General features: G+C 45.5%; 1 protein-coding gene across 4 annotated transcripts in view; it reads left to right on the top strand.

Moving 5' to 3' along the window:
• The window catches only part of rassf7a (Ras association domain family member 7a), a 35927-nt gene extending 23039 nt beyond the window's left edge, over positions 1-12888 (top strand). For all 4 annotated transcript variants that reach the window (XM_069701881.1, XM_069701883.1, XM_069701880.1 and 1 more), the window contains 5 exons: positions 6462-6655; positions 7453-8381; positions 10481-10655; positions 10754-10861; positions 12589-12888. In XM_069701881.1, the coding sequence (XP_069557982.1) occupies positions 6553-6655; positions 7453-8381; positions 10481-10655; positions 10754-10861; positions 12589-12620 (1347 nt within the window). In that variant the 5' untranslated portion in view covers positions 6462-6552 and the 3' untranslated portion in view covers positions 12621-12888. The remainder of the gene's footprint in view (positions 1-6461; positions 6656-7452; positions 8382-10480; positions 10656-10753; positions 10862-12588) is intronic.
• Positions 12889-12976: the final 88 nt, after the last annotated feature.

Raw genomic sequence — 12976 nt, forward strand, 5'->3', positions numbered from 1 at the left:
CACTAAGTGCTGCTTTACACAGTGTGACTGTAGCGATAGTGACAGCCACAGGTGATGGCCAGACTCTGAATAGCCACGTCAAGGCTACCTTCAGATCTGCAAGAGTAACCGACTTTAACCTTAAAACTGTCATCAATCATCAATTACATGCGCAGCGATTACACAGCCTGTACAACACATGTACGCATGCTGTACGTGAGCTCTGAGTACATTTGTGTAGCTGATCCGGGATTTGAGCTTGCATCTTGTTTGTCTGATTTCGGCAATACTCGCTGTTGGTAACGTTGGCCATATTTGTCCTTGATTTGGAGGCAAAGGTGCCTTCCAGTAATGAACCACTGATGCTCGCGCTCATTGAGATTTCACACTTGGATGAGCCAATCATTATAATGGAGCTGAAGGCTGCAGAGTCAGATCGCTGTATGCAAGTATGACGGCTAAAGCTTATTAGTGCCGTTTCTGATTCCTTTGCGCTGAGTCATTAGCATGTCAATAGAGCAGCGACACGGGCGGACGGGGGACATTTTCAAAAAGCTAGACGGCAACAAGCTTTTGGACTTTGTTCTGAGAAATGATTGCCAAATTAATGTGCAGTGAAAAAGATGCATTATTCATCAGGTGTGTTGAAGCTTCACTGAAGCAGAGAACCGGGCAACCGGTCAGTCTAATTAACACAGCGTATCTGCGGCGCTCGCTGCTGCCTGGCCCTCTACTGTGAGGAGGAAGCATCTCAGTCACTGTCATTTAAAAAAAAAAAAAAAAAAATTTTTACACATAAGTCTACATTAATGCATACAAGCAAATGAAATGTGGTTTTGCTAGTACAAACAAAAACACACAACTCCGTTTTTCTTTTGAAAAGCAGAGTTACAGAAGTTTTTCCGCTCATCACAAAGTTGAACACGGTTTACTGTCTTGTTAACACCCGCATCTCAAATGTAATTATCCGGCATGTGAGGTGTGTCTACCGTGGAAAATTATTAATTTTTAATGTTGCCCAATATATTTGTTTCCTTCCAGGACCACTCCCTGCTCCCTGACTGCAGGCGCTTGGAGCTCTGCTGCTAACGAGTTTTGCATGGGACTTGTGGTGTTTTGAAGGATTTAGAAAGCATTACTGTTTTCATGACTGATTTGGCATAATATCTGTTCAGGAAGCAAACATGAGCGATAAATACATGAGGCTGGGCTGGGCCTGTCAGGGTTTTCATGTAATGCAAGGCATCTCCCCAAATATCTTCTGAATGTGCCGGAGGACTCAGTTGGTCCCGGGTTGCGCAGATGTTTTGTGCAGGGATAAGCACAGTGCGATCCTTAAGGCAACTTTTACTTTTGGGAAGACTCCTGATTTCTTTTCTTTTTTTTTTTTTCTTTTCTTCAAAGTTAGACGCTATTGAGTTGAGTAACACTTTATGAAAATTCTCGTGAGTTTGTTTCAGAAAAACAGAGCATGTGCACGAAAAGAGAATGAGAAATATGAAAGTAACTCGGCGGCAACAAGGGAATCTTTCCAAAGCTCTGGGACTATGGCTGCAAAAGCTTCTTCACTGTTGATGATGATAATGTTTTTTTTCTGACCCAGTTGCTTCCAGCAGTACCTGGATACCTCTGCTCAGATTTAAGCATTCACAGAGGCGTAATCAGTTTAAAACCCTGAAAAGGGTCCACTATATTTGTAGTTATTTTGTGTGTGTGTGTGTGTGTGTGTGTGTGTGTGTGTGTGTGTGTGTGTGTGTGTGTGTTACAACTCGGTGTGTTTTGGCTCGTGTGCAAGCTGAAATTAGACATTAGAAATGTTTCTGGCTGTGTAAAGAAGAGGTGACTGAAAATACCCATGTGACTCATCCCAAGATTTCCACACAGAACCAGCTCTACTTGCTGAAGCAAAAGGATAATTCACCACCGTTATGAATAGTTATTGTGCTGTTCTCATATTATGGGCATGTCATGGATTTTTCTCTTTGTTTTTGGTCTCATCAGTCTTTGAACACATAAACTGTGCTCACTTGGTTGAGTGAAATCCTGGAAGGTGGATTAAAGAATGCAAAACAGGAGGCAGAGGGAGGGACAAAAGAAAGTATCTGTTTTCCCTCTTATTAGTTTTATCCGTGGTGACATGAGGACACTCCAGAATGGCAGTAAAAGCTGTTCGTGGCAGACGACTCAGTGATGCCAGAGGCCACAAAAGAGGCAACACTGTCTGCTGAGCGTGGAACCAGAACAACAATAGTGTCTCTGCAGTGCAGATGAGACCGAGCTGCTTCGGTGCCAGCGTGCTACTGGCTCTTCGAGCGTTTGTCCCTGCCAACCTGGAGCAGAGTGGCACAGAGGGCGCAGCTTCTCCCAGCACTGTTCATTGTCCTCTAACTAGCCATATCTATCCTATTATGTACATTTAAACCAGCCTGGACCGGGGTCTCATTTTGTCTGCAGATACTGATAGGGATAGCCGTTTGTCTACACTTGTTGTGTTCGTGTATTCATCTGTTGCTGCATATCTGAGGCAGCATGTGATGCACACTCTGCCCTTTACTCCTACCGTTGTTCCTCTGACTTCTGTTGCTGCACAGATAGCGCAGTAATTGCCCTGAGATGCAAAGACCTCATAAAGATAGCTCTAAATGGCACATCTGCCCGCAAACACACACACACACGCTTGTACATGAACGCGTGCATGCCCAACCTTTGACCACTGCACCAGCATGACACACTGTTCTGTGCTTCCTACGCGCCCATACACTCCACGCCCAGTAAGTCTGCTCTTCATGTAGCCTCAGGCACCGAGCAGCGTCAGTACATTAATAACCTCCCAATAGAAATGAACTGTTCAGCTCTTTTCATAAAGAAATTGAAGGTTAAGGGTGTGTCTTTCCAGCTGAATGAACGTGTGTGTGTGTGTGTGTGTGTGTGTGTGTGTGTGTGTGTGTGTGTGTGTGTGTGTGTGTGTGTGTGTGTGTGTGTGTGTGTGTGTGTGTGTGTAGTTATGTCTGTGCATGCATTTATGGATGTGTAAGAAAATTAAAAAAAAAACATCAAATAGTTGGGGAGTGTCTCCCACTGCATTCTTGTGCAAGCTATATGTTTGTGTTTATTTTCAACAAACTGGTGGGAAATGAAATCATACCACAAAGTGGGACATCCAGTAAGAAGGAATATCAAACGTTTGAGCTTCAGGAATCAAGTACTGTCATTTATTTCAAGTCCAAAAAGGCCCATCAATTAGCACTGTTGCTCACACAGGACGAGCCGAATCATGCCCATGTTTCTGCGGGGCTGCGATGCTAACCACTGCTGCCTTGGGTTGAATTCACAGAGGAGCCGGGAGGCCGTCACTGAAGAGAGACAGACAGGCGCAGACAGGGTGATGAAAGACGCAAAGCGGGTTAGCTGAATGGGTGAGCGATGATGAGAGTCTAGGGAGGGAATGGCACATGGCTCCAATCGCTGCTCTTTTCTCCACCACTCCTTCTCCTTATTTATCTGTCAGCATTTTTTTTTTTTTTTTTTTTAATATATAATTCTCTGCCTCTCTCATTTGCTCACCGTCTGTCTTCCTCGCTGTCTTTCTTTCCTTCCCTTTCATCATGCAGTGTGACTGTTTTCTTTATTCAATCTCGCAGACAAGCTCCTCAAGTGGCTTTCTTTTTTTTCTTTTTTTTTTGCGGAATATGAATGTGTTTTTGTCTGAGCTCTGAGCGGGAGATTTTTGATTGCCTCAGTTTGCTGATTTACCTCCAAAGTGATTGTACAATTTCTTGATTCCTTCCTCTGAAGGGACTTGCTACAGGCCAGAGGTCAAGAGTTTCAACAGAAACTGCGTCGGGGGTGGAGGAGGGTGTGTGTGTGTGTGGGGGGGGGTAAGTGGAGGTGACTGTGGGCTGTTTTTCTCTCTCTTGTCTGGGGTAGAGAGGCAGCGACGACCTGTGGTTACGTGGTGCGGTCGGGAGATGCGGAGTGTTATAACTTTAGTGGCTTGGATTAGAACAGGCAAGTGTGCACAGTGACTCTGAGCATGCGCAAAGCGATATGCAGCCCGTGTTTGTCCACACCATCTGCCTGTTGACAAATCTGCACGACACTCGTCCTCGTTTTCGGACAGCGGATGTTTTGGCTGGAAAACTTTTTGCGATAATTCTGCACATTGTGTCAGCCTTCATCATTGTTGTTGAGAGCCTCTGCTTGTTAACCAGAGACCATATTTCACAAGCAGTGTAAAGGTGCTTCTCCGCCACCTGTATTTCCATGAGAACTGACACAGGACTCTGAAGCTGTGCTCACCGAGACAACGAGGTGGGTCAGGCGGATGTCTGGCTCTCGGTGTTGTCGTGCCTGCGACAAAAAGAATAGACGGCAACCTGAGACTCACGGGCCTGTTTGTTTCCTGTTAGAGCAGATTATCACATTTCACCAGCCAGGAGGTACAAGAGCTAAGCATCATGGGAGAGTGACATTCTTGACTGGGAGATGTTTGTGTTCTCATTTAATGTGATCGTTACGGTACATACAAATCGTGGACCGATGTAGAAACGTTTCGGTTTGGTACTGTCTGCGAGTTTGCTGTAAACTACATCAATTCCGTCCGAGTCGGCCTCTGTTTCACTGCGCACACAGACATGTATGAATGTCCGGAGTTCAACCTCTCTTTGAGCTTTGTAAACTGTTTCTCACAGGGTTATTCCAGGGCATCAAAATGCTTTCGCTTAGAGGAAAGTTATGTTCAGGTCTATAATGTAGCATTCCACTGCACGAGGCTCGAGGATTACATATTCCTCTCGACCTTTCTTTTTAACAAAATAAAAAAAACTCCCGGTAAAAGTAAATGATTGTCGACTCACTCTGCGACTCAACCAGTTCGGCTTAATTATGTATTGCCACACAGCACACTCCCGTTCCCTCTCAAAGAAAAATATTGACATCTCTGCTGTGTTGAGATTTCTGGTGTTTCATCATGATAAGCACTCCCTTTTTCATATCAAGTTTCTTTCCAGATGAGATCACATCCCTCGGTTCGCCCAAAAAGAATTTCTTCCACATGGGATCTCACCCGTCGCCGCTATATCTCCCGCTTGTTTCCTGTGATCTCGTTCCGCGGGTTCAATGTCCGAGCGTTTGCCGTCATCCCCTCCGTACGCGGTGACACATCGCAGTTCTGTGTGATGTTGTTGCCACATCAGATAGGCTTCTGTTGCTCCCCTGCAGAGTTTGTGTTTGGCATCTAAACAGCGGAGAAGTAATGGTGGTGCGGGGCAGCCAACTCAGCAGATCACGAGGTGTGGGGGGTAGGGTGTGTGGGTGTGTGGGTGGTGGGGGGGGGGGGGACGCTTTTGTTAAGAAAAGCAGGAATTCTTCCGGCTGGCAGATGAAGTCAGTGCATTCCTCCAAGGCAGCTCCCTATAGGCAGCCAGTGGAGCACAGCCATGCACTGAACACTGAAAGAAGGGCAAGATAATGGTGGGGCTCAGTACTGAACACCTCCCATTGAGAAGCAGAGAGACAGACAGAAAGAGAACACCATCTGTCTGTGGGTGAAGAGTCGTCTTTTACCCACCTAGGCTACACAATTTCTGTTACTGTGCCAAGTTCTGCAGACAAATCTACCACTGCCTGAGGCGTTTCATTTTTTTTTTTTTTTTTTATATGCGCCACAGCATTTTATTACCTTGTTTTGAAGTTTAGCGGTAAAAGCACAGACAGAAGGGACGACCGAACGTAATTATAGTTTCTTTAAGATAAACCTGCTGCCCCGACATGTGTCGGGCTACCTGCTGATCTGCTCTGGGAAGTCTGATGAGACCCAGTTCTGGTCCTCCTGAGGCCGGTCAAACTGAACACACACGTGTTCTATCTCTTCCTGCTATGTTTCTGTGTATTTCTACTCCCACAAACACCCTCTCCCAAACATAGGCACACTTGAGTTGCTCCACTTTCCCTGTCGGTTCCCCTCGGCAATAAGCTATCATAACGGCTTTGAAGGAGGGCAGCAGAGCGTTTAATTGGGTTACAGATTGGCATTTATGCTCCCAGGTCCACAAGATACTGTCGGGGCTCTTAACTAACCGCTAAGAACTTAACAAAACGCTACAATGCTCTGCCCGTCGGCTGCCGGGCTTGAAATTTACAATTCAATCATGGCCTAACTCGGCACAGCACATTTTTGACGTCAGCACTGATATTTCCACAAAATGAGGAGCAAATAAGGGTAATAAGTACATGACAGCTCTCAATGCATTTTGTTTTGTTTGCCAACACGTTGTGTAACAGTTGGGGTGAGGTTACATGGTGATCTCCACCTCAGTGAAGTTATTCTATAATTTATATTGTATGTTTGTTTTTGTTTCAATTACCTTGAGGAACCTGTTGTTTTTCCTCCACAAAAGTCTTTTGTTACAACTAGAATGTAACATTTTTGGATTGAATCGCATTAACACACCTGCTCTGTCTCTGCTGTTCATCTTTTACAGAGCTAGTGCCATGCAGCAGTAAGCTAAGCCAAGCTGAAGTGATCTGTTGTGAAGACCATCTTACCGCTCACCCTGCCCTGCTTGGTCCCAGATGGAGCTCAAAGTGTGGGTGGATGGAGTGGTGCGGGTGGTGTGCGGCCTGTCGGAGGAGACTTCCTGCCAGGATGTGGTCATCGCTCTGGCTCAGGCCATCGGTGAGTACCTCACGCTTTTGAAATTACCCTCTCATCTTTTTGTGATGTTGGAGCTCTTTGGACTTTGCACGTCGTTCGTCTTTGTTTTACAGTTTATTTAAAGGCCTTAACTGAATAGATAACAAGTCTGCAGTGAGATTTCGACACAGACAATCGAGTGTGCCAATACATGCCAAGGTTGCAGCGAGCTTGTAATTCATTCACCTTTTCATTCTCCGCTGACCCAAATGGAGCACTCTGCCGGATTGTCAGCGGGTCCGTTTGGACCGGAGCCGGCTCTCTGTCCCTGTATCCTCCGACTTTATTCCAGCCATGCGCTGCAGCAGCATTGAACAACATAACACCCGATTTAGCACTCTCTTCCTTCCATGAGTGAGCTGCCTGCCAAGTCATTAGGGAGGGTTTGTCCTAATTTCCAGGTCCTTGTGGAAACTTAAGTTTATTTGAACATTTTTCACATGTTGTGAGAGTCTTACGCAGCTGCCTTTTATTCCAATCCTCAGAGGCGCAGATTGAGAAGTATCAGCATCATCATAGAGCGTCTGATGTCATTTGTTCACTTAGCATTACTTGCGTGGAGTTAGTGTGAGGAGTTAAAGCCATTGCTTAAATAACACTGAAGGAGACAAGGTCTTTCACAAGTAACTCAGACTCCGGCCGACTTGACTAATACATGTAATATAATTGATTTATTTATGCAGCTTGTTCAACTTAATATTTGGATGTTTTAGCCAGGGTAGTTTGTGCTGTTTTGCCTCTGTGTACTCAATCTGTGTCTCTCTTGTGTTCGTCCCCAGGTCAGACAGGTCGCTACGTTCTCATCCAGCGCCTAAGGGACACAGAAAGGCAGCTGCTGGCCACAGAGAGGCCTCTGGAGTCTCTGGCGAAGTTGGGCCAACACGGCAGTGAAGTTCAGTTCTTCCTGCGCCGAACCGGCCCCAGCAGCAGCGATGGACCTAGCTCAAAACAAGACAGAGCAACTCCCCTCCCACTGCCCAAGCATCCTGAGCCAGAGCCTTCGAAACGTAGCCAGCCTAAGAAAGCCCTGACCTTTAACCTGGGGCCATCCACCTCCCCTAAAACCAAGGCCAAGCAGTTTAAGAGGTCTCCTCGGGACTCTCCAGAGCAAAGAGCCTCCCCCTCCCCTTCGCCAAGCCCAGTATCCCCTCTTGTGCCATCCCTTTCTCCCTCACCGCCGATAGGCCCTTCTAAAGAGGAGGTTTTTAGGAAAGTTCTTCAGCAGCAGGAGAGACTGAGGGCCATCGAGACGCAGCTAGAAGTCCTAGAGAGGGAGTCCCACAGCTGGGCGCATTCCTCCCCATCTCCGTGTCCCTCGCCGGTGTCTGACGTTCGCCTGCAAGAAGAGATGGACGCTTTAGAGCAAGCGATGCGGAGGAACCAGGCCGAGCTCGCCCATGAGCAGTACTGGGAGGAGGAATTTCAAGCAGAGGCGGAAAGAGAGCGAGGAATGAGGAGAAAGCTCGGGGAGCTCCATGCCAAGCTCGACGACTGTGGACGGCGGCTCCATGACTTCTCGGTTCGCTCTGCTCAGCTGGAGCAAGAGATCCAGCGGGAAAGCCAGGCGGAGGGGAAAGCCAACGGGCCCGAGGAGTCGCTCGATGCTGTGAAGACCGAGCTGCGGAGCCATAAGAGGCACGGGACAGAGCTGGAGGAGCAGCTAACTGAGACTGACAAGGCTCTGGGGAAGGCAGAGTCTCTGCTGCAGGTAAGGAGAGAGGTCACGGTTCTGGAGAAAGGGCTGTAAATCCACAACGGCCCTGGTGTTGTGATTTGAGGGGTTCGGTACAGACCCTCTTTGGTGTTACTGTAAACTGTATCCCTCTCCTACCTGCACAGTGCAGCAGACACACACCAGTGCAGAGACACATGAGAAAATGAATACTGACTACAAGGGAAACCTCATTTATTGTGTTATTTTGATATATAAATCATTATTTGAAGCTATCACAATGGCATGAATGCTGTATACTCATGTCCTACCATGTATGAAAATGTTTTTTTTGTCCGAAGAACTTTTTACAGACTAGCTGAACTGGTTTGGCAGGTATCTTCTTGTATGCACTGCATGCTCTAAGCACGTGGTTACCAATGGTGTTTATATTCCACTGACAGATATCTACATGTTGTTGTACTGTGTATAGAAAGAGATTAAAAAGGATTGATTTGAGGAACAAAGGCCCCGTTTTATTGGATCTACTCGGCCTCAACGTTTTGTAGTTTATTTTGTCCTCGTTTGTTTACTTTTGGTGGTTGTCATAGATGCGGCTGTGTCAATAAAAACCTAACCCAGTTTGAAGTGAAACTCAAGTTTCCTCATAATCCACATCAAACCCAACACTCTGGTTTTCTGTTTATGGAGATAGTGTCTAACTAATTTCCGTCTTTATCGTAGGATAGTAGAAGGTGGTGTTTTGAATGTTTTGTCAATTCCATTAGAACTGTAAAACCATATCCTAATCCAGTAGGCCCAGAGTAAGAGAAAACTGGCTGCAAAACTGGTTAAAACATAATAATAATAATAATAATAATAATAATAATAATAATAATAATAAGCAGCTCATTTGCTTTCCAGTTAGTCGTCCTTATGGGGATGTGTCAGACTCTGAGGGTGAACTCAGCAGATTTAATGCTTAGTTGATAGTACAGAGAGGGACTGTGTATCATAAACACAGCAATCTGCCAATTATATAGAAATGATGCTGCTGCAGAACAGAGGCATTAGCTTTTTATATTTTGTATGTGCTGGTGTGAAACGTACGACCATGTCAACATGTAACCAAAAGTACTTCAAGTATTTGTAATCCAAAAGTACCCCCCCCCCCCTCATCCTCCGAGGCATTTTGCCATCCAGACAGTAATTACACGGAGAATATAACAGGCCTGTATTTCCTGTAAATGAAATGTTAACACTGGTTACATGACACGGTGTGTTAAATCTGGCTCCATAGTAATGGTAAGGGACCATGTCAGTCATCAGTGAGCTGATTGGTCGAGGCAGCTCGCTGTGTGTTTAAGTGTTGCTGGTGATGAGCACAGCGTTCCTGTCATCAGGCTAATGGAGGCAGAGCTGCAGGTGTGAACTGCCTCAGCAGGCTGCTTCGGTCCAACATCAATTACCCCCCCCCCCACCACCACCACCACCACACACACACACACACACACACACACACACACTGTGGAAGTGGGCCATTACATACTGCTGCTGCTTTCTGTACTGTGTGCAGACACATTGATTAAGCCCAAATGGATAGTCGATTAAGACTGATTGAGTGGCCTGTTTGTCTGCATCAGATTTTAATCTGTAGGCGTAAAGGTGATGCCATTGATTCGACATAATGTTTATGAACTCCCCCAAGTTTTCAATAAGTGTCGCCGATAAATCTCTCGTCAATTAAGACAACTTTGAAAGGCAGCAGGCAAATAAGCTTTGTATTTATATCCAATCTCTGGGATCAGAAAAAGGCTTATGACAGTTGTGGGGCTTTGATGATTCATTGTAGCTGAATGGTCTGATGATGACCTGATAGTTCTGTGGTCTCCATCAGAGACTTGAGACTAGACTTGTGGATTATGCTGCCCCCTTGTGGTCAGTGCAAGAAAAGGTTGCTTGTGAATACAAGAATATATTTTTCTTTAAAGACGCAGAGAAGAATTATATTTAGAGGTTCAGTGACATGTTTGTCATTTTTAATATGCTGCACCAACTTCCGTTTACAGGCAAACAAAGTGAATCATCGCTTGCTGATCGGCGCTCTCACTCGTCCTTTGTTTTTCCTCCCTGATCCGTGTTCTTTTCCATCTCAGGCCAAACAGGAGGAGCTGGAGGAGTTGAATAAGGAGCTGAGGCAGTGTAACCTGCAGCAGTTTATTCAACAGACGGGTGTCCTGCCTGCGCACACCCACTCACGCACAGAGCTCCAGGAGCAGCTGGAGCAGTTAGAGCTGGCACATTTTCTGCAGGAAGAATACAGGAACGGAAGTATGCAAACAAAAACTCAACATTTTATACTTGGCTTTTTTTTAAAAAAAAACTGACGTCTCACCCTCTAAATACATTTCCTTCTGTCTTTCCCTCAGGTCACAGTGTAACTCCGGGGGAATCCCCGCCTCGCCCCACTGCCAAGCAGTTCCTGGGACATCCACGCAACCTGCAAAACCCTCTTGTGTCCAGTCTCAACCCCGAGGGTGTGTATGTGTGAGACCCTGCTGCTTCCCAAGTCCACCCTGCCCTGCTCCCCCCCTCCCTCCCCCACGCACCCCCTCTCCTCCTCTTCCTCGCCCACCCCTCCCACCCCCCCCAGTCCCAGAGCCCTCTCGCCCCCAACTTTTTTTTCTACCCTCAGCTTGTTTGGGCTTAAGGCTCCAGCCGCCGTTCTTGGTGTTGGGTAGTGGAAGCGTCCGTACGGTGGAGGTCCCTGCTACTTCTCAGCAGCTTCCCTGTGCTCGACCTGAAAGACTTCTTCTACGCCTAACTCTCTTCTGATTCATCTCCCTAGCTTTTTACAGTAAACGTAATCTTCCATATTCCTCCGTCCAGTTTCTCACACATCCCCGTGTGCTTTACTTCTCTGGGTCTGCTCATCCTTTCGTGTTGCCTCTTCTCCTCGTCCTCCTCCGCTCTCACTGTTTGCTTGTGGACTAAACACCAGCTACTTTTGTTATGCTTTCATGCATCCGGGGTTTTGCTGCTAATTCCCCTCCCCTCCCCTCCCCCTCCTCCCTCTCTGCAATACAGAGTGGCCTTCCCACCTTTAAGTCAATAATCGACTACCAACAGCTGCTTTTCACTGTATCTCCATGTAACAAATCGATAGCGCTGGGACATACTGTGGCAGACATTCTGATTGTGTGTTTGTTTTTATACTGTGACACGGAAAGATATGAGCCCAATGTTATTTCTGTTGCCTTTTATGTATGGATACTATTTATATAAGAGAGGGGCGTATCTACACAATGCCTTGTACTTTGGTGACGCTTGACTTCCAAAGAGCAAGAGCCTTTTATGGAGGGCTCTGCAAAAACTGTATTGCACTGTCCCATTCTCCTTCTGTGTGAAGCCATGGCCCTTGTGTGCACCTACGAGGAAATGTATCTTTCTGTTCTCTTTTTTTTGGTCAGCTTGAAGACCAAGCAATTTCTTTTTTTTTTTTGGCGCTTATAGCTTTTTCCATGTGTTTTTTTTTTTTTTTTTTTTTTTGTCAAGCTCCATGTTAAAAGAAGAAGAGATACATTTCCAAAGCAGTGCCACAGGCTCATGGTTTGTTAAGATGCTTTTCTTTTCCTCCACTGGGATGGATGCGCCTGGTTCTTTTGCTGTCATCACACCTTAACATTTGACCTGTCATTACATGCATTGTGCCTCAGTGTACTGTAGATTTATGATGAAAACCTAAGTCCGAATAACAAAACATCAATCAAACAACGGAAGCGGTTGCTTTCAGCGCTGTGGCCATCTTCATTTATTATTTTCCATATTTGAGCATCTAAACCAGATAAACCAATATTTACCGTATCGTAGGACTTAACATTTCATTACACTGCGTCTCTGGATGATGCTGACGGGTCAAAGTGGCGTGTGTTTGAGTGTGCACTCTGCTTACCGTGTGCAGTGTGGTGTTTTCTTTGTGGGATTGTACAAATGATCCTTGCTCTGGAAACTAAATATAACTCAATGATGTTATAGAAATCACTTCATGTTCTAAAAACTGACAACAAGACTTCAGTCATAGTCCGCAGACTCTGCGGCTGACAGAGTGAACCCAGTGACTGGTCTTGTGTCGGCCTGTGTTTCTCGTAGACGCGTGTGAATATGTTGATCGAGCCAGGTCTCTCGTGTTAAGTGTCTCAGATTAAAAAGTGTTTTCCCCTGAAACAAAGGGATCATCATCCCTACTTATTTTTGTGTCTTGCAGTCCTGACATCCCGAGAGTCGTCATGGAGATAAAACATGGACCGCAGGGCCAAGGGAAAAGTTGTTCACTGTTCTGTCACCGTCACCTCTTAAACCTTTTTGCTTTAACACCTTGATTCATTATTCAATCTACCATGATATAGTACTGTATATACATAAGACAAATATATTTACAGAATTTTGTTATTGTAAACACTGCAAAGTATCTGTATGAAATGTATAATAATTTAGAAACCTTTGAACTAGAGAAATTATTACTATGACTATGTATTTAAATATAATAAAATGTGCATTGTGTTTTAGATAATCTGTTGTTGAGTGATTTTTTTTTTCCTTTTCTTTATAAAATCACATTTTGTTATAATCACCCTTTTTTTTTTTTTTTAAAT

The sequence above is a fragment of the Brachyistius frenatus genome, unplaced genomic scaffold, assembly GCF_029030835.1.
Source record: "Brachyistius frenatus isolate BFR_SWC_R1_liver_20210118 unplaced genomic scaffold, ASM2903083v1 Contig_39, whole genome shotgun sequence".
In the NCBI taxonomy this organism is placed as follows: domain Eukaryota; kingdom Metazoa; phylum Chordata; class Actinopteri; family Embiotocidae; genus Brachyistius; species Brachyistius frenatus.